Below are 24,746 nucleotides of genomic sequence, written 5' to 3'. Positions count from 1 at the left end.
CATTCATTGAAAACTCTATCATATTTGTATTTATTTAACAATTTATTTCAAGACCAAAAGGCAAACCTAAACACAAATGAAATCCAGGGCCACTTTATTTTCAGTCTTAACAACTACAAAATCAGGCCATCACACTGTCACTTTGGCTTCTGTTTCAGGAGCCCTGGCAAGTATTTAGGGCCAGTGTTAGTTAGAGCTCATGCTCACAGAGGGCAGTCAAGCTGCTCTGATCTCTTGCTACACACACTACACACACGATGTTGGCATCCCAAGAATTATTTAACCTGCCTGTAGCTCGGTTTCCCAATCTCCAAGTGGAGTTAACAACAGATGCTACGCCCCAAGGCTGATGTAAAGGATAAATTGCTGAGTGTGAATACGCTAAATGCTGAAATGAGAGGGGGGTGGAGGGGTGCTAAATGCAGCCTAGCTGTCCCTCTGGCTTGCAACTTCGACAAGACTGAGGTTTATGGGACCTGGTGGTGAGCACGGGCTGGTCTGAGCATGGTGAGGTCTGTTCATAACTTTAATCCCATCGGCATGTCACGCTGCAGTAGCAGTAAGAGGCTCTGGGGACTCGGGGGTGGGCATCCTGTCCTTACTATGTGCCAGCACCATTCTGGGTGCCGAGGTCTGAGGCGGGCCGAGTGGAGCCTGCCCTCGAGGAGATGCGTTCCTGGGCACAGTAAATCACGTCTCACTGGGTCACAAGGCTGCTCTGAAGAAAAAGCCAGAGCAGGAGACAATGAGTGGCTGCAGAGAGAAGCTCAGCAGCTGTCAGAGAGACTGAGGGTGTGAGCTGTGCTGCTCGTGAAGGCTGAGCAGGCGAGAGGAGCAGCGAGGGCCTGAGCGCTCGGAGTATTAGGCATGATCAGAGTGGCGGTGGGGGAGGGGCAGGGGTCAGATCAGGAAGGACCTTGTAGGCCATGCTAGCTGGTACCAGGAAGAGCTGGTCAAAGGTGGCCATTGGGTGGTTTTAAGTCGCGGGAGATACGAGACAACCGAGTGTGACATTAATGGGACTTAACCTATAAAGCTCATTCTGGCTGCCGAGTGGGCAATCAGATAAAATCTAGGTGTGGGGGTCGTACAGGAAGGAGCAGGGGGGACCCAGGAGAGGCCCTGTGCAGCCAGCAGGGTTCGTTTCTGGGTTCCCGTGGGCATGAGAGAAAAAGAGCCAAGGATGACCCCGGGCTTTTGACCTGAAAGCCTGACGGGTTCAGTTGCCTATTTGTGAGCTGGAAAAGACAGTAGGAAAAGAGGTTTAGGGACAAGGGACACTTAAGGACAAGGGACACTCAGGAACAGGGTAAGCCGTGTGAGAAACCTGTAAGATACCTACGTGGAGAGGCCGGGCGGGCCGTTGACATGCAGTCCGGAGGTCAGAAAGAGACGAGGAAGAGGAACTCGAGACTTCTGTGTGTGCGAGGTACTGAAAGCCCCTAGACTGGATGAGATCCATTCGAGACTCAGTGTAGACCGAAAGAAGTTCCTGGACTGTGCCCTGGAACGTTCCAGTGTTTAAGGTTAGGAAGGTGAGAGGGGGCCAAGCTAGATGAGACGAAGGCCAGTGAGAAGAACAGAGAGCAGCGTCCTGAGGCCACGGGGACAGTGTTGTGAGAAGGGAGGCGTGGTTACTACGCGACTGCTGCTCCTACGTCACCTGAGACAGGACGAGACGGAGGTGTGATGGTTGGACTTGGTGGTTGTGCAGTCCCGTCCAGAAGCGAGGTCTCCGTGGGGTACAGGCAGGGGCAGCCCGATGGAGTGTGGGCAGAAGAGACGGCAGCAGAGATTTCCAGTGCAGACAGCTCTTCGATGGCTTTTGATTAGAAGACAGGCAAATGGAACACTAACAGGAAAGGAGGTACAGCGAATGAAAGACCTAAAAGACCTAATGTATTGCAGTAGACGCAATTACTGGTGAGAATGACTATAATGGGCGGACCGAGTGTGATGAACACCAGGATGGTACAATCGCTACGTGGTCTCATACAGGGGAGTGGGCGGGGTTAGATGAGGGGGTGGGGCCTGTAAGGCCCCGATGGAGGCCTGAGTTTTGCTTTGTAGGCGGTGGGATTCTGAGCGGGGCTGCTGGTTGGGGCAAGAGTGCAGAGTCTACGTACAGGGTGACAAGAGGGGTAGACAGGCTGTTAGGGAAGGTCCGGGAGCACCTTTGATGTGAGGCCCAAAGCACTGGAGGGATCTAAGAGTTCTGGAGGAATATTTCGTGGCCACGACTTCACCCACATAAGACATGTGTTCAGGTCCACGTTTTCTACCAGAAGAGGAGAACCTGGGACTGACCTTCCTTGTATAGCTAGTGTCCACCATGTTTTCTGTTTCATTTACATCATTTTTTCTTTTTCTTTCTTTCTTTCTTTCTTTCTTTCTTTCTTTCTTTCTTTCTTTCTTTCTTTCTTTCTTTCTTTCTTTCTTTCTTTTTTTTTTTTTAACATGGTTAGCTAAAGTGGTGTGTAATGGAAATTTGAGGGAAACATCAGAAAACAGTACCATTTAGAGGTGCTTATTTAATGAGCTTAAAGTAACAAATGAGTAAACTGAAGATACATTTCTCAAAAGTAATTAAATACTGGGGAAAGAATGCAGAAAGAAATGCAATTTCAGAAGACAGATAAGCTGCCACTTAAAACCAATCTAGTTCAATTCCCAAAGTAGGTTCCCATTAAAATGGGACTACAGATGCCATTATCGACCCCATTTTATGTAAATCAAAAATGGCTGCCAACCTAAGCAGAGATAACATCAGGAAGAAATTCATCACTAATTGTCTTCAATAGCACCATTTGTGGTCAAAAGATTTTTGTTCCCCAAATATGATGGCATAACTTTGGAATTTGTACCCTTTCAAATACTGTAAGGAGACATCATCAGGCATCACTTGGTAAAAAGAAGCACCTTTATTAGATGGAATCTATAGGATATTATTTTTATTGTGGATTATATTACTAATAGATAAATAGAGGTATGTTGGAATAAAACCCTTTACATTTCCTCAAAAGAAAAATATCTTAAACTGGACTGTTAATACAACTCACTGCGCACTCCCATTTTAAAATAATGTGTGGATGGATTCTACTGCAGGCTTAGCCCTATGTTGGGAACTGGCTGATTCTGGAGACAGCTTCCTGGGGCTCCCCTGTCCTGCTGTATTCAGACTCCTTCCTCCCAAGTCAGAAATCCTGCTGATGACCCATCTGTCCCGCCTCTACGTCCACTGCCATTGCCCAAGTAGCTGACCTCTGTGCCTGCAGCCTTGCCTCTGCTGAGTCCACCATCCACAAGGTGTCCAAGGGCTGCAAGGAAGGAAAGAGCCTTACTGAACACTCTGAGACCCACCCCCTTAACCATCACGGCACACCCTAGGAGGGCAGCATAGATGCAAAGTCCTTTATGATTTGACATGTGCCATCTCTCCAGTGGCACACCTCACTCTTCTCATGAGAGTTCTCACATGCCCTCTGCAAACATCACCGTTTTCTCGTTTGGGGCCACACCTCTTCCTTTGGCTTGAGACCTGATCTGCATGCTTGAAAGCTCTGGTCATTCTTCCTCTCCTCTGACCCTAGACAAAATCGCTCTCTCCTTTGGGTGCCCAGAATGTCTTGCATTCGCACACTTCCTACATCTAGGTACCATGTTCTTTTGAAATCACCTGTGAACACAAGGAGTCCTTTAGAACACAGCTGCTTCCTTGGGGACGCCGTCTTTGTCATCATGTCCCCAGTACTCACCACAGTACCAAGCACATGGAGGATATCCATGAGCTGAGCTGTTGAAATAGGCACTGAGCCCAGTCGTATGGCCCCCGCTGATGGAATGGAGGAGGGGCTCTCTGAGGGTCACTCTAATGCCTGGCTCTGTTTCCCACTCAGACTGGAACAGTCACTCTCCCCCATAGCTGTACATGAAGGTCACTGGGGACTGTAAAAAACACGAGGGCCCATTCCTCCTGGATCAGTGAAAGCCAAGGCTCAAGGGCCTAGAAATCAGGAGGCAGCTAATGCAAGACTCCCAGGACCCATCCCCGAAGAGGTCAGGCGTAAGGCAACGGGGGAGGTGGGAGATCGTGCAATTGCACGAGTTTATGCTTTCTGAAGACATTCATGTTTATTTTTCTTAAACACTGTGCTGGTGAAATAAACCCAGTAGTGGACCAAATTTCCTGGGCCCGCCATTCCCCATTCCACCACATCAGAAGTTCTGAGTGACCTGGGACTCCAAGTCCGGCAGGGTGCCAAATCAGGTTTAGCTTTTTAAGCCCTCCCACTGCTCTGAGCACCACTGCTGTCCTACTGAGCCCCACACCCATGTCCCTGCCCATTTCACAGCCACCACCTTCCTTCCTCAGCCTGGGATATGGGGCTCAGTGACCTCATTTCCTTATTTTCCAAACTAAAGTTTTTGGAAAGAGTTCAAGCTTGGAGCTCAAGTCCTTGTATCCTTTGAATGGATGAATACTTGAGGAAATATGCGGAAAAAGGATGTTTAAACAAGAATGGCTGGTTCTGCATCTCCTTCATGATCCCTTTTCTAGAAAGCCAATACAGTGATCCCTCCTTATCCGCAGGGCACAGGTTCCAAGACCCCCAGAGGGTGTCTGAATCCGCGGCTAGTTACCAAACCCAAATCAGCTTCTTCAGCTCTGCCGAAAATGTGAAATGTGGCAGCAGCTTCTTCAGCAGATGCAGCCTCTCCAATCATCTTTATATTTCTCAGTCCAAACCTGTTCCTGAATCTGGGTGACCGTCCCTTACGGGCAGTAAATGGCTGGGTGTCACTCATTTCAGGGGGTCGCTTGCTGAAGTCTTCTCTAGGCTCCATGCTTTCCAGTCTAAACCATTGGTGTTGATTGGAACACGTTATCTGTTCATGTCTTCGTCCCACAAACTTAATGCCTTTTGCATCTTCACTAAGCACTTACCACGCACTGTGGCTGTAACTTTTGCAGTTCCAGGTGCAACAGCAAAACTAACACAAATGTCTTTTTTCTTCCTCACAATTTCACAGATAGAAGGCTCATTCTTACCATAGAGCTCAGCCATCTTAGCATATGTGACTTTTTTCCTTTCCTTAATAAGTTGAGAAGTTTCACCGTTTCGCTCACAGAAGCACGCTGTGGCTTCCCTGTGGTATACCCGAATCGCCAGCATCACGTCTCCTATACTTTGGAGCCATTATTAAAATAAGGGTGATCTGAACACACGCTCTGATACCGTGACAGCTGATCTGATCACCAGCCTGCCACCAAGTGACTAAGGGGCGGGGCGGGGGGGGCATATATGGTGTGGAGATGCTAGACAGAGAAAATTCACATCCCCAGTGGGATGGAGTAGGAGGGCCTGAGATTTCATCACTCTACTCAGAATGGTGTGTAATTTGAAACTTATGAATTGCTTATTTCTGGAATTTTCCATTTAATTATTTTTGGACCGAGGTCGACCATGGGTAAATGAAACTGCAGAAAGTGACACTCTGGATCAGGGGGGACGACTGTAATCTGAAAATGCTGGAACTGTCCACATGGCCTAAATGTGACATGGTTTTGTAGACAACATGCACTAACTCTAAAGAAACAGTTCGTACTTTAAAACAACCTAGTTAATTAATCCTGGCTCATCCTGGAGGATAAGTCACCACATTTCCAAGTGTTTCTAATATGTCTAAGGCTTTTGTCAGTAACAATGGATCTAGTCTCAGCTCACAAGAATCCATTCCCCAAAGAGCTCAGCCTGCAGCTTATCCTTGAAGCTTTGATGTTGTGTACTTACTCACAGTTGACCTAAGAGTCGGCAGAGCTCCTTGGTTATACTCAATTCAGTTTATGAAAAGAAAAAGAAAAAGAAAACAAAGCTGAATTAGAATGTGGGCAAGCTGGAACCTGCCTTCAGAACCTAAATGGAGAGCGTGTCCAAAGTGGGGATGGAGGGACCTCGCATCTCCACCTGGGGACCTCGCAGGTGACTCTGCATATTGTTGTTTGCTGAAGGCATAGCCCAATGGTTTTGTGTTATTTTGTTTGGTTTCTACTACCATGAAGTTAGCTCTCTGCCTTAGAAGAAGCAGTCCTTGGAGATTATGCACCTGGATAGAGGCACTAGCAAGGTCATGGAACAACTGTGAGAGTGTCCTGGATGCGGGCGTCCTCTGCTGTCCGTGACCAGGGAGGGGCTTTCCTCTCCATGGCCATGAAAACTGTGCTTTCCATAACCACGTCCTGTAGGCGAATCATTTTTAAGGTGATCTAGGAACTAAGGAGGGCTTCCTCGTGTTTGTGAGAGAACCCTCCGCTGCTGCCCTGAGATGCATTTTCAGGCACTTTTTTAGAATCTGTTTCCTACCTCCTATGTCCTATCTTCTGTAAATACAGAGAGGAAATCAGTACAAATCCCCAGCATTTCCTCTATCATCAAAAGTCCCACAGAGAAATAGAAGATGCCATTATAGCAGAATTGGGCAGACACTGAAATTCCTCTGAGAAAGGTGTAATTATGTGTGAATGGGTGGAGATATATTTGAACTTTTTTTTTCTTTCAATTTTTAATTTTGACCAAGAAGCTGAAGGTGAATTTGCATTCTATCTCATTGTTATGGGCAGCGGTTTGGGTGTTTGTGAGGTGGCACCCAGTAACTTCCTAAGTTTGTCCGTATCTGCTCAGGGCAGCTTCTCGTTTCCATCTGCTCCATCGGCCTCAGCCTGTGGGGCTTAGATGACTTGACTGGATTGGACAAGCCAACACTGCTCTTATTTCTTTGTGGAAGGTTCTGCCCACTCTTCTTAGGGTTTTATCGTAAGTTTAACATGTTGGGTGACACAGAACGCTGTGCCTCCGAGTCTCTGGTTGTAGGTAGCATCTAGGAGACCCCACTAAGGGTTTTCAGAGTGGGTTTCACAATTCACAGCCCTTGGGTCACGTGCTTTGGCTTGAGCAGAATGTGCCAGTAACTAGCACTGCTGATGGGTGCGGAAGCCTAGAGAGATTTCACAAACTCCATCATTTCTGTCACCATATGTGCTATTCCTGGCATGAGGCTCACAGCACAAATGTCCCCAATTAGAGCCGCAGTGTGATTTGGGCACATCAACCTTATCTTGCAACTTGCATAAAGTTCTTAAGAGTTGCCTCCACACCTTCACCCATGGCGGGGGACTCACTAACAGTATGGAGACTCAGGTTTTCTGTGTTGAAACCAAACTTCTGAAATTCCCTATAAACAGATAGGCTCAGCTCGTCCATGTACAGTGGCTAATTTGTTTGAAAAATGGCTACAATATTGACATAAATGGTTCCTCAGAATCGGCGGGATGGATTGGGGGGCATCATGTTAGGCCGATGGATGACCAGCCCTGGATACTCAAGAATGAAGGTTTATCTGTGCAAAACAATGCCACAGATAGAAGGAAATTGTCCTCGTCCTCCCTCCAAGACAAGTCGCCATATTATTCCCTAGTTTCTGTATCTTGAGAAGAATTTGTAAGAAATAATTAACACAGGTTTGAACTCTTTTGTTTCTCTGTTACAAAGCTTTTCACAAATGCCAACCAGTTCAGTTAAAGATGAGACCAATGACAACATCACCATCTTTACCAGGATCCTGGACGGGCTCTTGGACGGCTATGACAACAGACTGCGGCCGGGGCTCGGGGGTGAGTCTGTCCTCCTCCTCCGGGACCCTGAGAAACTTGGACCTAGTCTCAAGCTCGTGTCTGCAGGATCCAAACCATCCAGTAAAGAGCTGCCCTGCCAGGATTTCAGATTGATGACTATTGTCAAGGCCCTGTGTCCTTTATTATCACTTTCCAGATGCCAGGAGTCAGGGCCAGTGGTCCCTGCAGACTCTGTTTCCCCAGATAATCTTAACGCCCATTCTGGTTCACTCAAGGAGGGACCAGTTCTTAGGTGTTCCTAAGGCTGAGATTACCCTATGCTGAGAAATAACTGATAACCGAGTTCACAGTCTCGTGTCTGTGCAAGTCCTTTCCAGAAATCCACTGTTCAATGCCATTATTCTTTACGTCTTTCTGTATTATGTTTAATTTTTCACTAGGGCCATAGTCATAGTATTTATTGGCGCCTATGGCAGTTGATAAAAATAAGTGGATAGCAAACTGTGCTTTCGGGGCACAGTTGGCACAGCTTAATTTTGTGCTGAGAACCAGGTGCCATTTCCAGGCATGTGAGGTGCCCCTGACTCTAGCTGATTAGGATGTAACGCATTTGAACTTGCTCCAGTAGGTAAGTTAGAGACCCTCCAGCAAATATATTCCCGGAGGAAAATGTTTAGTTCTGTTCCATGACGGGCATTCTTAACAGGGAGATGAACTTAAAGCATGAATTGCCCACCTCTGCGTTTTTGGCAAGAAAAGTCCACATAAGCTCCTTGGCACCGTGTCCCTCCACCCTCTGATTATCCCCCGACCCTTTGAATGCATCTGCAAGGATCAAAGCAGATAGTGCTCCACTGAGCTGCTGGCGGGCAACCGCTCTCACTCACCCAGCATGTGTTAGTCTTGCCAGGCGGGGCCCTGAGGATACCAGAGAGCCAGAGGGCCACCTGCTGGGGCGGGCATCTCCTCCAGTGGGGGACAGGAACTGAAGACCCACAGCGTCACACAAACACACACCATGCACACAGGATTCCCACACAGGGAGGGGCTCTGACTCAGTGATGATACCAGCCAGTGGCTTGGGGTTATTTAGGGTGGGCTCTCCAGTACTCTGGATGTGGTCCCTATTCATGACCATAGGGGGTTACAGCACTCCAGTCATGCCCAAGGAACACATATATTTCCACCCAGTATTATGATATTAGCTGCTTTTATGGCTTCGTATATTTTCAACAATTTTAATTGAAATCGTAGTCTCCCACGATAGGAATTTCTAGCAACTCAAAATGCCATGTAAGTGCAGTGATCGTCCCGTCTTCCTTCCCAGGCCATTCTCTTCCAGGCACACTGTGGACACGTTGTCACACACCTTCCTCCAGACCCAGGGGCTGCAGTTCTGACTGCGCACTCGGCCCAGGGTGCTCCCTCACCCTGAACGCCTAACTTCTCCCACTTTGTCTGACTGTGTATGGGAGAGCAGGGTTATAGTTGTTAGGTTGGGAGCAGGCTTACCCAGAGGGAAACTGAAGCTGGGTGTGTGAGAGCCACCCAAGGTGGCCCAGCTCTCCACGACTCCCCGGAGAGCCTTTCTTGATGCGATGGGCACTTTGTTGTTATAGTTTGGAGCAGCTTGGCTTCACTTGCTGCCTGTCAAGCCCTCCAAGTGTCACAGACACAATTGTAAAAGCCCTCTAGTTGCCAAGAGTGAAACTGGTTAGTAGACTAAGGATGTAAGTACCGGGTGATGGTGCCTCAGGGAGCTCGGGGCCCAGGCCAGGAACCTGTCTGTGTTTCAGAGCGCATCACCCAGGTGAGGACAGACATCTACGTCACCAGCTTTGGCCCCGTGTCCGACACGGAAATGGTAGGTGCAGCCCGGTCCCACCCGGTCTTTCTGAGTACACGCTCAGCGAGCTGCGCTGAGGCCCACCTGCCACCTCACCTGGCTGCCTCCCTGTACCTTAGGAATACACCATCGATGTGTTTTTCCGACAAAGCTGGAAAGACGAGCGGCTTCGGTTTAAGGGGCCCATGCAGCGCCTACCCCTCAACAACCTCCTGGCCAGCAAAATCTGGACCCCAGACACGTTCTTCCACAATGGGAAGAAGTCCATCGCTCACAACATGACCACGCCCAACAAGCTGCTGCGGTTGGAGGACGACGGCACGCTGCTCTACACGATGCGGTGAGTGGGCGGGCCTGGGGGCACTGCGGGGGAGGGGCATCGCAGGAGAAGGGACAGCGTGTGGGGGGAAGGTGGGCAGTGCAGGGGTGGGGAGGTGTGCGTGGTTGGGCAACGTTGGGGGACATCACGGGGAGGCATGCGGCAGTGTGAAGGGGCATCATGGGATATCGGGGCAGCATGGGGCAGGGGAGACTGTGGAGAGCAGTGCTGCGCAGGGGCAGACTGCGTTGGGGGAGATGGGGGGCCAGAGACAAACTTTGGAGGTAGAGAGGCAGTGCGTGGCAAGGGAACAGTAGGTGGGGCCGTGGGGGCAGTGAGGGGGCATCATAGGAGGACAGGGGACATCATGGGGGAGGGGACAGCGAGGTGGGTCAGGCAGGGCAGTGCGGGTGGGGGAGAGGGGGGTATTGCTCAGGGCAGACACAGCCCCAGTCTTGCTCCAAGGACCCAGCAGCTTAATGGGTTTGAAGATTGTTTCCGGTGTGTGTGTCTGTGTGCGTGTGTGTGCGTGTGCGTGCGTGTGTGTGTGTGTGTGTGTGTGTGTAGTATTTCTTACCCTTTGACCTGCAGGTAGGAATGTCTAGTACATGATTTCCCTGGTGGTACAGGTCCATAGTGTTTGTTATCTATTCTTGTTCATTTGGTTTCAGATCCAGCGCCTCTGGGGAAAAGTGACCCAGATGCTATAAGTTAGGGAAAGTTTATTTTATAAAAGTGTTATTTTTAAAAATCTTAGGAGAACCCTTTTTCATAGCAGTCATGTTTGCCTTTTGAAATTGTAAAAGCCCATTTCCCTTAGGCTTTGATAACACTCCAAAGCAGAGGTTAAATTTCAGTATTTCTAATTTAAAATGATCCCTAGTCACTTTTTTATTCTGACTTATTCATTGCATCAGAGTAAATTCATAAGTTGACCGGCAAGAACGACTCCTTCATAGCTTTTCAGTTTCCATTGTGGGCCTACGTCAACTTCAAAAAAAAGTTTTTAAAAATCAAACACATTTTTAAAAAGCACTAAAGCTAAGTTAAAAAAAAAAAGGGATGCATTTGTGTAGGTGTTACTGGAATTCTTTCCTCTGCCTTACGATTCTCCACTTTATGTTTAAAAGAAGCAACACAGTGCAAATTAGATGCTGCCATTTACAGGGGCTCGTGTCCTCACAGGCGTCCCGAGGAGCGTCTGACACACTGTGGTGTCCCAAACCCAATATTTGAGCACAGGACTCGCTTTTTCTTATAATAGTTCAGTGAGGGGCCCGATACATGAGCCTGTGACATGCATTTTGTCGCGTTTCTCACTCTTTCCTTTGGCTTGCGTCGGTCCTGAACGTGTGACACCCACAGATGCGGACGTGGGCCACGAACATCACGTCTGTGCTGGGCGGCGCCTTCTCTGTGCAGAGATGCATGTTGAAAACCCAAGAAATGTTGCAATGGTTGGACGTGAGTCCTTGGTTGTCACTCTGTGGGAAAGGAAGACAGTGCAGTGAGCCTGAGTGCCCTTGGCTCAGCCCTGAGAGTGGGCACGGATGTGAGACGAGTCCAGGCCGTGGAGGATGCTGAGTGGTCCATGCAGGGATGGGATGGGTGGCCAGACACCATTTCTGTGGGGTGCCATGGGGGCCCATGTTCTATTCTTAGAATAAAAGCACCCCAGTCCTTGATTCATGCCTGGTCCCTAACACTGAGGGACTGTAGTTGGGTCCATAGTGGAAGAAAATGGGTGCTTTCGTCTGCACAGAGAGGAAAGGTTGGTCCCTTGTTTAGAAGGGGAAGGGGCAGCAGAGGGGTCTCTACTGAGTGTCTGTGTATCAGGCAACTTCACAAACACAATCCTTCAGTCCTCAGATAGCCCGGCCAGCCAGGTGACACCATTACCACTAAGCAACAGAGTGAGGCTCAGAGATGTTTGGTCATCAGCCTAAGGTCACACAGCTAATGAGGAGGCAGTGGGAGTATGAACTCATGTCTGAGCAAAATCCACCACATTTGAAAATCGGAGGACACAGCGTTATTGGACATTCTTATGTTATCAACGTGCCGTGCCCAGAAGGAAGATGCTGACCACCCATAATTCATCCTTGTTGATGCGACTAGTCAGTAATTCATCCTTGTTGAAGCAAAAGAAGTCTGCTGAGAGTTGCCAAGTTGATAATGATTTTCAGTCATATGCAACATTTGGAAAGTAGAAATAGTTCCACTTGAAAGTGTTATGCTTTCAATGTGACAGAGCTATCACTATAGTTTGATAGCATTTTTATCTATTGATTTATCGAAGACAGTGACACAGCAGTAGAATTACTGGTGATAGGACGAGTACGCTACATAGGACTGCAAGCTACATCTGGCAGCCACACCCATCACCAGGCGTGCCAGGGGTACAGCCTTTCTGTGCAGTGCTTGGCTCGCTCCCATCAAGCCTTGTCAAACCAGTGATATACTTTGATCTGGTAATTCTCATGGAATGTCCATCTTAAGGGGATAATTAGGAATATGTACTAAGCTTTATACATGAAGGTTTCTGTTATGATGTTACTTAGGATACCAAACAATGGAAAAAATATAAAAAAAAGTTTTTAAATATAAAAAATACTTTTTTCTAATTAAACTGTATTTTTTAATTTTATTCAGACTTGGGACCTAATGACAAAGATGGAACATTGAAAATGTAGAACAGACCAGGGCTCACATAATGCATTTTTTACCTGAGACAAATGTCTAGAAATGTTTGAAAAAGTATTACCACTTTTAAGAAGTAGCTCTGTAGAGATTATTGTTCATGGGTAGGATTTATTTATGCCCCAGAAACATTAAAAGCAGTATTTAGATACAGTTCAGAAAGATGGAATCCTTTACATAGCTGATTCCAAAGAAAGCAAGGGAACAGAAGCCCTTGATGACTGTTGCTGACCAAATGTCTGCCCGACAGGCCTAGGTGGCTTGCCTGGAGGTAATCTACAACTTCCATTCTCAAGAACTTTCTGCCACCGATGGGTCACTTGCTTATAGGATCGAAGATAAAAATCACCAGCTGCTCAAGATAAGCTGAGAGTGACAGACACTTCCTGTGGCTCCTCAAGTTGAGGGCACTTAGAAGATATTGAACAGTCCCTTCGTGGACGTCTTTCGGCAAACAGAATGAATGTTTTACAGGACCGTCTCAGAGACATGCTTCAGACATTAGGCAGGCGACTAGGTGACCTTAAAGGGGCCCTCAGCACAGAAGTCTCCCGGGCCTTCCTTTGGGGCTGGAGACAGAAGAGGTTCAGAACCCAGAGCTTTGATTTCAGTCCATCTTGGGGTGGGTGACAGTCCTTCTGATCAGCCTCGCCAGTTTTTATTTATTCATTTTTCTGGGTAGAGCTTTTGGTCATCGTCGTGTAGCAGCCAGTCCCGATGCCACTCCCCGACAAGCCTAATCTGATGACCCATTTTCCTCTATACGCGAGTGAGCTGGGGAACAATGGCCACCTTTCAGCTCCCTTTCCCCACATCCTCTAAAGGTGCCAACTCTTGTGATACTGCATCGTGGCGACCACTTTAGGGCATTGTCCCCTCATCTTTGGGCCCCTGGCAGAAGAGCATGTCTCCCTTCATCCCTTGTGTAGGAAACCACAACAAGCAAGAAAGAACTTTCTAGAAGGTGAGCTCTTGTCGCCCCGCATCACTGTGCCAGATGATGGAGCTGTTGTGGTGATAGAGTGACTGCACTTGGGACAGCTCTGCACAGAGTAGCGTCTTGCATGGCCCCTTTGCACAATATGTATGCCGCGGTTATTTTATCATGGTTTACTCTCCATTTAAACTTTTATCGTTAATGGAAAGCACCGCTTTCAGTTGTGGGAATAAGTTGTGAAAAGAGGCTGCATTAAGTTCAAGTTGGAACTCTCATTTAGTCGTCATGAGTCCTTGGCCATTTTATTTGAATCTCTTTCGTTGTTTGTTTTGTTTTTCCGTCTTCTTCCAGTGTGTTATAGCTGCAGGGTCTCAGAGTGCTTCTCAGTTTGCAAGCTGAGAGTATATGCATGTGTTCCTGGAATGGTCACTGGGGGGCAGCATAGTCGCATTTTTGTGTGGTGATTGCCGCCAGCATCCGTTCAGTTACAGCACAAGTTTATATAGAACAGTAACTCACTTGAAGGAAACTATATACAAAGGCTGCCAAAAAATTGTATACACATTTTGAGAAAGGAAAAAACTATTAAAATTGTAATACAATGAATGACGCTAGCATTCATTTGATTAATGCCATTTTTTGAGCAATCGTACTACACATTGCTACCGTAATTCAATTCAACTTTGAAAAGTAATGCATAGATAACATCTCTTATAATATGTACATTTTTTGCACCCCCAGTATATGTGTATATGTGTTATACATGTTTGATTCATGGGTAAAATATTTGAAATAAATTACACGTGTGACTAGAAGTTTTTAACTAGGCGCTAGTATGTATATGGGTGTGTGTATCCACATACACGCACCTATATTTGTACCTGTATCTATGTTATATCTTTTTCTATATCTGTATCATCTCTGTCTCTATCATATTTATATATCTATATCTATATCTGTAGCTGTCATCTCTCATATTTACATATCTCTATCTGTATCCGTAATTATCTCTATATATACTCTATCACACAGCAGTGTCTAGTTAAAAACAACACCAACAGATATATTGGCTAAATCTTGCCATGTTAAAGGTGCCATTTATGTTAATGACAAGAATCTAAATATGATTTAAAAATTTGTAAAACATGGCAAATCACCAATTATGAAATACTGTCAGTGTTTTGGTGCGTGTCATTACATGTGTTTGTGGGCACGCATGCACACTGTACACGTGTGTACATTTGTGTGTTCCACACATACGTACTCTTCTACAGTTGCTGAGTGGTCTCATTCTCTGAAAACTGCTTTGTAAGTAGCTTTATAATTTAAAATATACTGAAAACCTTTTTCCTGTCATTAAACATTGTTCTGAAACTTTGATTCCATCATGTGACTGTCCTTCACTCGGTAGTCCCTAACAGAAACTCATGTCATTTCCATCTTTTTTCTCTGTGCTAAACAGTATTGTCATGCAAACACATAATTACATCCTTTGGATAAATTCCAGGAATTGGCTAAAAGATAAGGCTTTCAACATGTCTTTCCAAATTGTTCTCCAGAAAACCTAGCGATTCCCCTCCCACTAAGAGAGGAGTCGGGGCGGTGTCTGCTACTTCCTGCCTGATACTTTATGTACGAAAATGAAAACGACAACTCAGCCTGTTTTGCCACGTGACATATGATTTAGCAACTTTGTCAGCTAAAAACGTGTGTGACCGTTTCTCATCCCGGGATTTCTAGTAGCATCAGCTTTCTTCTTCCCCTTTGGGCAACGAGTCTCACAAAATAACATGTGCACGGACCTTTGCTCCTAAATGTGGGACATGGGACCTGCTTGCTCATACTCATACCCCTGCCCCCCAACAGGCACGCACCACACCCCCTCAGTTTCCTCACTAGTGGAAAACCCAGACTTCTCCAAGACGTCATCAGGAAGTCTCCTGCTCTCTGCCACCGCCATCACCCCAACTCCGTCTGGGTCCCCGGCGCTCCACAGCACCCTGAGGGACCTTGGTCAGAGCGTTTGTCACCCTGCATTTGATGTCCCAGCTGAATTGCTGAGCACCCTTGGGGAGGGGCCGCGTGGCAATCACGGGTGACTCCCAATGTCTGTGCGACACCCCATGCTGGGCCCCTGGACTGGCCCTGAAGAAAAATCAGCTGTGTTTGTGAAGGAATAAATGATGATGGAAGGAACGAGACAGTCTTTTCTGAATCGGTGCCACCTCACTCCTCAGACCTTGGTTGGAGGGGTTTAGGAGGAAGACCTAGAAAACTCCTCTTTCACAGACATACTCGATACTGAGGTTTCTGCCAGGTTTGTAAAGATCCAAGTTATGTTCAGCTAACAAACTGTACTTGCAGGATGCAATGAGGACGTTTTAATACAGATTTCTTGGGTATGTGGTTTGAAAGAAGGACTGGAGTTGTCCTGGGTCAGCTCAAGCTAGTCAGTCCCGACTTTTGCAGCACTCAGCACACATTTCACGAAAGACCACCTCATTCTCTGCAGAGGGGCCAGCGCCAGCACGTTTTGTCGTCTTAGATCCTCCTGCCAAAAGGAGTGACACTCTCAGTCCTGGGGAGAGAAGACAGGCTCCTGGGCTCCCTGTGCAGGCAGGGACCTTCTTGGAAAGGAGCTACACGCAAGCAAGGGCCACATGTCCCACAAGTTTCCAGGAATGTCTAGTGCCCTGCCCTCTGAAGTGGCGGGTGGTAGAAAATGCCAGGCAGTTGCCCAGCCCCAACCTCCCAAAGGTTACGTACCCTCTGTCATGTCAAATGGAAAGAACCACTGTGCCGATCTGCTAATTATTTTTCAGAATTGATGCAGGCTTTATTATGTGCCAGATGCTTTAGAAATATATAAAATATATAAACTCACCTAACCTTCATAACATCCTAAGAATTAGGTGCCATCATTATCCCTGTTGGTAGATCAGGCAAAAGAAGTAGGTAAAAATGAATACACAGGAACTCGCCCATCAATAAAGCCAAACGCCCAAGCACACATGCCTTCACCTATTTTATTTTTACACATTTTTTATTATTTTCATTTTTCAATTACAGTTGACATTCAATATTATTTATATTAGTTTCAGGTGTACAGCATAGTGATTAGATATTCATATAACTTACAAAGTGATCTCCCCGAGAAGTCTAGTACCCATCTGGCGCTATGTATAGTCATTACGCTGTTATTGACTATATTCCCTGTGCTGTGCTTTACATCCCTGCAAGGGTCTAAGAAACCTGCAGCAGGAAGCCCTGCACTGTATGCCACCTACCCGGGTGAAAATAGTCCCCACCAGGTGGCACCCCACCTACTTACTCTTGGGGGAACCTGGTGGAGATGGTGAGGTCCCTGGTGGTATCAGGCCCCAGTAAAGCGTGGTTCTACTCACTCATTTTCAGAGAAATTCAAGTGTTGCATTTCTGGAGAGTGTTTCCGTGTAGGTGCAGTTGGCATGTCTGCAGCCAACCTGAGGTTGCTCAGAGCCAGGAAATGCATCCATCCCCAGCGTGCACCAGCCCGCACCTCCCACCAAGCCACTGGGATTTGAGAATGCTGACTGAGTGTCCCAGGGCTGCTGGAAAGGTCCTTCCCGCCCCTGTCCTGGAGGAAAGGGAGTGGTCCTTGTAGGATGCGGCAATCAGGCTATGTCATGCACACTCTGTCCATGCTTTGAGTTTGAGACAATCCATAACCATCAGCCAATTCCCTTGGGTAGTGTGACATTCAGAGGGGTCATTGTCTGGTAACGTGGTGAATGCACTGAGGACTTCTGTATTTACCCTGAAAATAATTATTCCTATTTCTGGTGCTTGTTAGAGAAGGAAGAAATGGCAGAGCCCTGGGTACTTAAAGTCTTTCCCACGTGGCCGGGAATCATGAATTTTTAGTTTTGTTTTTCCTGTGCTCTGTGCTGTCCAATATAGTAGCCACGAGGCAGATAAGAAACGTTAAACTTAATGTTAAATAAAATTAAAAATTCAGTGTCTCGGTCAGACGGGCCACATTTCAAGTGGTCAATAGCTACATGCAAGGAGTGGCTGCAGTATTGGAGGGCACAGACATGAGACATTTATGTCGTCACAGAAAATTCAGTTGGAATTCCAGCCTAATCCCAAGGAAGCAGGCACGTGTCCTAGAGGGGTCATATTTTCCATTGGCCCTGGTGATACTCGTGTACACGCACGAGGACCAGCAGTCGCCAGCTGCTTTCTGCTCTAACACGTGAAGAAGGGGTGACAGTTGGAGGACACTAGGAATCTCCAGACTTTGACAAAATGTTAAGTAGTTTGAGGAAAGTTTAAAAATGTATGCCACAACATTCTTATATATGTATTTTCTAGGTTTATGGAGAGATGATTGGCAGTTAACACTGTGTAAGTTTAAGGTGTACAACCTGTTGCTTTGATAGAATTATGTTTTGCAAAATGACTATCCCATAGCATTAGCTAACTACTCCATCACATCACATAATAACTATTTGTTTCTGGTGAGAACATTTTAGATCTACTCTCTTAGCTACTTTTAAGTATATAATATAGTATTATTAACTATAATCTCTATGCTGTACATTACATCCCCAGGACTTTTTCATCTTACAACTAGAAGTTTAGACCTCTGACCAACGTCTCCCCATTTTCCCACCCCCAGTCCCTGGTAACCTGTCTATTCTTCTTTCTTTATAGTATCTTTTATTTTTCTATTACAGCGGACGTACAATATTATATTAGTCTCAGGTGTACAGCATAGTGATTGGACATTTATATAACTTATGAAGTAATCACCCCGATAAGTCTAGTACCCACCTGACACCGTACATAATTATTACAATATTATTGACTATATTCCCTGCACTGTACTTTACATCCCTTGACTATTTTGTCACTACTAACTTTATCTGTTACTCCCTTCCCCCTTTTCACCCATACCCCAACCCTTCTCCTGTCTGGTAACCATCAAAATGTTCTCTGTATCTGAATTTGTTTCTGTTTTGTTTGTTTGTTGATTTATTTTAGATTCCACATATAAGTGAGATCATGTGGTATTTGTCTTTCTCTGTCTGACTTATTTCACTTAGCACAATACCCTCTAGGTCCATCCATGGTGTTGCAGGTGGCAAGATTTCATTCTCTTCTATGGTTGAATAATATTCCTTTGTAGACGTATATGTACCACTTCATCTTTATCCAATAGTCTATTGATGGACACTTAGGTTGCTTCCATATCTTGCCTATTGCAAATAGATTCCTGGCAAATAATACTGGTTTGGAGGTGACGAACTCCTTTCGCTTTTTCTTGTCTGGGACGCTGTTTACCTGTCCTTCGATTCTAAATGATAGCTTTGCTGCATAGAGTAATCTTGGTTTATAGGTCCTTACTTTTCATCACTTTGAATATTTTGTGCCAGTACCTTCTGGCCTATAAAGTTTTTGTTGAGAAATCAGCTGATAGTCTCATTGGAGCTCCCTTGTAGGTAACTAACTGCTTTTCTCTTGTTGCTTTTAAGATTCTCTTCGGCCCTTCTCTCTCTCTCTCTGTCTCTCTCTCTCTGTCTCTCTCTCTGTCTCTCTCTCTCTCTCCCGCCCCCCACCCCACCCTTGGCTAGGCCTGTTCTCTTCCCTGAGAATATATCACTAAAAAAAGATTTTCTCTTTGTCTTTAATATTTGGCATTTTAATTATGATGTGTTTTGATGTTGGCCTCCTAGGGTTCATCTTGTTTGGGATTCTCTGAGCTTTCTGAGCTTATATGTCTATTTCCTTCACAAGGCGAGGGAAGTTTTCTGTCATGATTTCTTCTAATAGGTTCTCAATCCTTTGCTTTCTCTCTTCTCCTTCTGGTACCCCTATGATGTGAGTCTTGTTATGCTTGATGTTGTCCCAGAGGCCCCTTAAACTCTCCTCATTTCTTGGATTCTTTTTTCTTTTTTGCTGTTCTGCCTGGGTGTTTTCTGTTACTTTATCTTCCAAATTGCTGATTCGATCCTCTGCTTCATCTAATCTGCTATTGATTCCTTCTAGTGTATTCTTCATTTCAGTTATTGCGTTTTTCATTTCTGACTGGTTCTTTTTTATGTTTTCTATCACCATTTTTATATTTCCTATCTCTTTGTTGAAGTTCTAACTGAGATCGTTGAGCATCCTTATAACTAGTGTTTTGAACTCTGCATCTGGTAGATTGCTTGTCTCCATTTTGTTTAGTTCTTTTCTTGGAGTTTTGTTCTGATCGTTCATTTGGGACGTTTCTTTGTTTCCTCATTTTGGCTGCCTCCCTGTGTTTGTTTCTATGTATTACGTAGAGCTGCTATGTCTCCTGGTCTTAGTAGAGTGGCCCTATATAGTAGGTGTCCTGTGGGGCCCAGTGGCACAGTCTCCCTGGTCACCTGAGCTGCGTGCTCCAGGTGCATCCCTTGTGTGGGTTGTGTGTGCCCTATTGTTGTAGTTGAGCCTTGGTTACTGTTGCACATCAGTGGGAGGAATTGACCCTCAGGTTGACTGGTTGTGGGGACTGGCCATGACTACAGTGGAGGAGCTGTCGTGCAGGGGCTGACCCTATAGAGCAGGGTCCATCTTAGCAGGGCTCTGGTGCCTGCTGAGTCTGCCCTTTGGGTGTGTTGTTTGTGGAGGTGGTTGGGTGGTGCTCTGGTGTGGTCTGAAGATGGCCACCGGGTGTGTTGGTTCTGGGGCCTCTTGGGAGGGGCTCTGGTGTGAGTCAAGGCCAGCCGCTGCCCGTGCTCTGCCTGGAGCCACCTGGTGGGAGCTACAGATGGTTCCACTTGTGCTGGGCTTGGAGGCACCTGGGAGAGGCTAGGCTGTGAACCAAAGCCAGCTGACACTAGTGCTGGGCGTGGAGCTGCTTAGCAAGAGGGATGGGGCACACCGAGGCCAGATCTGCTTGTTTGAGGTTTGTGAACCTTTGAGAGATTTTAGGATAATCCACAGCTTGAGCTAAGGCAGGCCATTTGTATGGAAAAGCCACTGGAAGCAGCTTGGGTGGGTCTGCACATTGGGTCAGGTGGAGTCTCAGGGAATCGCCAGGGCAGGGCAAACGGTGTTAGCCAAGCTGATGGAGACTCAGATATGGCGGCTGCATTTGTGTGCAAGCTCGGTGTGAGGAGGGCTCAACAAAGGAATAATGGCCTCTGTCAGCACTTCTGTCTGGGAGAAAGCTGCCCCTCCATCCCTCGCTTTGAGGCCAGGCTATTCAGTTCCTCCCTGTCTGTCCCTGTCGCCTCTCCAGACACTGTCCCAGCACTGGAGCCCAGAGGAAGTGAGTCTGTCAGCAAGTAAGTCTATGTGCAGGCCCTTTAAAAGGAGCAACTGGGACTCTAGCCACCCTCTGTGTCACTCAGCCACCATCTCTGCTGGTTTTTTGCAGCCGAAAGTTATGGGGACTTCTCTTCCTGGCACTGGAACCCTGGCCCGGGGAGCTGGTGTGGGGCTGGGACCCCTCGCTCCTCAGTGGGTCCTCCACAACCAATATTTCCCTCCAGATTTTTAACCACCAGATGTGTGTGTGGGTCCAGCCCGTTCCGTGTCTCTGCCCTTCCCACCAGTCTCAAGGTGGCTTCTTGTGTATGTCCTTAGGTGTAGGACTTCTGTTTAGCTGGACCTCAGGCAGTTCTCAGTGATGTTGTTCTGTAGTTTACTTGTCATTTTGAGGTGGTCATGGGAGGAGGTGAGCACAGAATTTCCCTACTCTGCCATATTGACTGAAGCCCAGTCTACTCTTTATGTCTGTGAGTTCAGCTTTTTTAGAGTCTACATATAAATGGTATTTGTCTTCCTCTGTCTGACATTTCATTTATCATAATGCCTTCAAGGTTCATCCACGTTGCCACAAATGGGAGCATTTTCTTCTTTCTCATGGCTGCATATTCCATTGTGTGAATATGTATATAATGTGAGTTGTGTGTCTCACATCTTCGTTATCCGTTGATGGACACTGAGGTTTTTTTGTATGTTGGCTATTGTAAATAATGCTGCAATGAACACAAGGGTGCAAACATATCTGCATAATAGTATTTTGTTTCCTTTGGATAAACAACAGTGGAGTTTCTGGGTAATAAGATGGGTCTAGTTTTAATTTTTTGAGGAATCTCCATACTGTTTTCCATAATAGTTTCACCAATTTATATTCTCACCAACAGTGCATGAGGGTTCCCTTTTCTTCACATCCTTGCCAACACTTGTCTGTTGATTTATTGATGGTGACCATTCTGACAGGAGTCAGGTGATGTCTCTTTCTGGTTTTAATTTGCATTTCCTTTGTGATTAGTGATGCTGAGCACCTTTTCATCTACCTCTGGGCTATTTGTAAGTCTTCTTTGGAAAAATGTATTTTCATTTCCTGTTTTTTTTTTGTTGTTGTTGTTGTTGTTTGTTTGTTTTTTACTATTGAGGTGTATGAATTCTTTATAAATTTTGGAAAATAACCCCTTTGTCAGATACGTGATTTGCAAGTATTTTCTTCCATTCCATAGGTTGCCTTTTCATTTTGATGATTGTTTCTTTTGATGTGCACAAGCAATTTACTTTGATGTGGTCCCACTTATTAATTTTTCTCTTGTTGCTTGTGCTTTCATTTTCATATCCAAAAAAGAGAGAAATGTTACAAAGACAAAAGTCAAGGAGCTTTTCCCCTACGTTTGCTTCTAGGAGTTTTATGGTCAGATTCTTTGATCCATTTTGAGTTAATTCCTGTGAGTGCTGTAGATAGGGATCCAATTTCATTCATATATATGTGATTATCCAATTTCCCTAACACTATTTATTGAAGGGCTATTGTTTCCCAATGAGTATTGTGAGGGTTTATTTCTGGATTCTTGATTCTGTTCTGTTGGTTTATGTTTCTATTTTTAAGTCAGTACCATACTGCTTTGTTCCTGTAGCTTTGTAGTATATTTGATATCTGTAAGTGTGATGCCTCCAGCTTTATTCTTTTTTTTCTCAGGATATCTTTGGTTCTTCAGGGTCTTTTGTAGCTCCAAATTTTAGGATCGTTTTAATTGTTTTTGGAGCTATTGTAAGTGAAAGAAAGTAAGTTTTCTTTCTTTTTCAGATGTTTTGTTGTTAGTTTACAAAAAACGCAACTGATTTCTGTATGTTGATTTTGTATCCTGCAACTTTACTGAATTCATTGATTAGCTCTAAGAGGTTTTTGGTGATATCTTCAGGATATATTATATATAAGATCATATCATCTACAAACAAAGACAATTTTACTTTCTTTCCAATGTGGATGACTTTTTCTTTTTCTTGCCTGATTGCTCTAGCTATGACATCTAGTGCTTTGTTGAGTGGGGATAGTGAATGTGGGCACCCTTGTCTTGTTCCTGATCTTAGAGGAAAAGCCTTCAACCTTTCACTGTTGAGTATGATAGCTGTGGTCTTGTCATATACTACCATTTCTATGTTAAGCTATTCCTTTTGTACCCTATTTGTTAAATGTTTTTATTATGAAAGGATTTTTTTTCATGAAAGGATATTGTTTTTATCATGAGAGGATGAATACTTTTTCTGCATCTATATAACCATATGAGTTTTATCTTTTATTCTTTTTATGTGGTGTATCATATTTATTGATGTATGATATTGAATTATTTTTCCATCCCTGGACTTGATCATGGTGTATGATACTTTTAAAATGCTGTTGAATTTGTTTTTCTAATATTGTTATAAATTTTTGCATCTAAATTCACCAGAAATATTGTTCTATAGTTTATTTTCTTATAGTGCCCTTATCCGATTTTGGTATCAGGATAATGCTGGACTCATAAAATGGGTTTGGAAGTATTGTCTCCTCTTCAATATTTTGGAAGAGTTTGAGAAGAATTGGTGTTATTTCTTTTAATTTTTGGTACATTCTACCAGTGAAACCATCTGGTCCTGGACTTCTCTTTGTTGGGAGTTTTTGTTTTCATTATTACTAAATTTATTAGGGTCACATTGGTTAATAGCATTATATAAATTTCAGATGCAACATCTGTATACTCAATTGTGTGCTCACCACCCAAAGTCACCCTATATGTGACCCCCTTTCCTCTCTTCATTTACTCCCCACACTCCACTGGTAACCACCATACTGTTATACGTGTCTATGTGTTTGTTTTTTGAGTTGGGAGGTTTTTGATTACTGATTCAATCTCCTTACACATTATTCATCTGTTCAGATTTTCTGTTTTTTTCCTGATTATCTTGGTAGGTTTTGTTTCTAGGAATTTGTCCATTTCTTCTAGGTTATCCAATTTGTTGACATATGGTTGTTCATACCGTGTTTCCCGAAAAATAAGACCTAGCCAGACAATCAGCTCTAATGCGTCCTTTGGAGCAAAAATTAATATAAGACCTGGCCTTATTTTACTATAATATGTGACCAGGTCTTACATAATATGCTATGCTATGCTATGCTATGCTATGCTATGCTATGCTATGCTATGCTATGCTATGCTATGCTATGCTATAATACCAGGGCTTATATTAATTTTTGCTCCAAAAGATGCATTAGAGCTGATTGTCTAGCTAGGTCTTATTTTCGGGGAAACACAGTAGTAGTCTTTACAATCCTTTATATTTTTGTGGTATCAGTTGTAATATCTCCTCCTTAATTTATGATTTTATTTATTTGAGGCTTCTCTCTCTCTCTCTCTCTCTCTCTTTTTCTCTCTCTCTCTTCTTCCTTCCCTCCCTTCCTTTCTCCCTCCCTCCCTCCCTTTCTTTTAGTTTAGCTAAAGGTTTGCCACTTTTGTTTATCTTTTCAAAAAAACAGCTCTTAGTCTCATTAACCTCTTCTTGTTTTTCTGGTATGGCTTTTAAAATTTCTGTTCTGCCTTTGTTATTTCATTCTTCTATTAACTATGGGTTTAGTTTGTTCCTCTCTTTCTAATTCCTTGAGATATAAAGTTAGGGTGTTTATTTGAAATTTTTCTTCTTCCTTAATCTAGGCATTTATCTATAAACTCTCTTAGAACTGCTTTTGCAGAATCTCATACTTTTTGGTATGTTGCATTTCCATTTTTATTTGTTTCAATATATTTTTTATTTCCGTTTTGATTTCTTCTTTGACTCGTTTGTTGTTCAAGGATGTGTTCATTTCTACATACTTGTGAATTTTCCAGCTTTCCTCCTGTTATTGATTTAAAATTTCATATCACTGTGATCAGGAAAGACACTTGGTATGATTTCAATCTTTCTAAATTTGCCAAGAGTGTTTTGTGTCTTATTATCTGATCTATTATGGAGAATGTACTGTGTGCACTTGAGAAACTGTGCATTCTGCTACTATTGGGTGGAATGTTTTATA

At 44.8% G+C, this 24,746-nt stretch overlaps 1 protein-coding gene across 4 annotated transcripts in view; it reads left to right on the top strand.

Annotated features, from left to right (window-relative positions):
* Positions 1-24,746, top strand: part of GABRA5 (gamma-aminobutyric acid type A receptor subunit alpha5) — a 65,963-nt gene that overhangs the window by 7,420 nt on the left and 33,797 nt on the right. For all 4 annotated transcript variants that reach the window (XM_074317552.1, XM_074317554.1, XM_074317551.1 and 1 more), the window contains 3 exons: positions 7,548-7,669; positions 9,427-9,494; positions 9,596-9,816. In XM_074317552.1, the coding sequence (XP_074173653.1) occupies positions 7,548-7,669; positions 9,427-9,494; positions 9,596-9,816 (411 nt within the window). The remainder of the gene's footprint in view (positions 1-7,547; positions 7,670-9,426; positions 9,495-9,595; positions 9,817-24,746) is intronic.

Source organism: Rhinolophus sinicus, linkage group LG13 (genome assembly GCF_036562045.2).
Source record: "Rhinolophus sinicus isolate RSC01 linkage group LG13, ASM3656204v1, whole genome shotgun sequence".
Taxonomy (NCBI): Eukaryota; Metazoa; Chordata; class Mammalia; order Chiroptera; family Rhinolophidae; genus Rhinolophus; species Rhinolophus sinicus.
The sequence above is the reverse complement of the archived record's forward strand: the minus strand, read 5'-3'. Positions and strand labels throughout refer to the sequence as shown.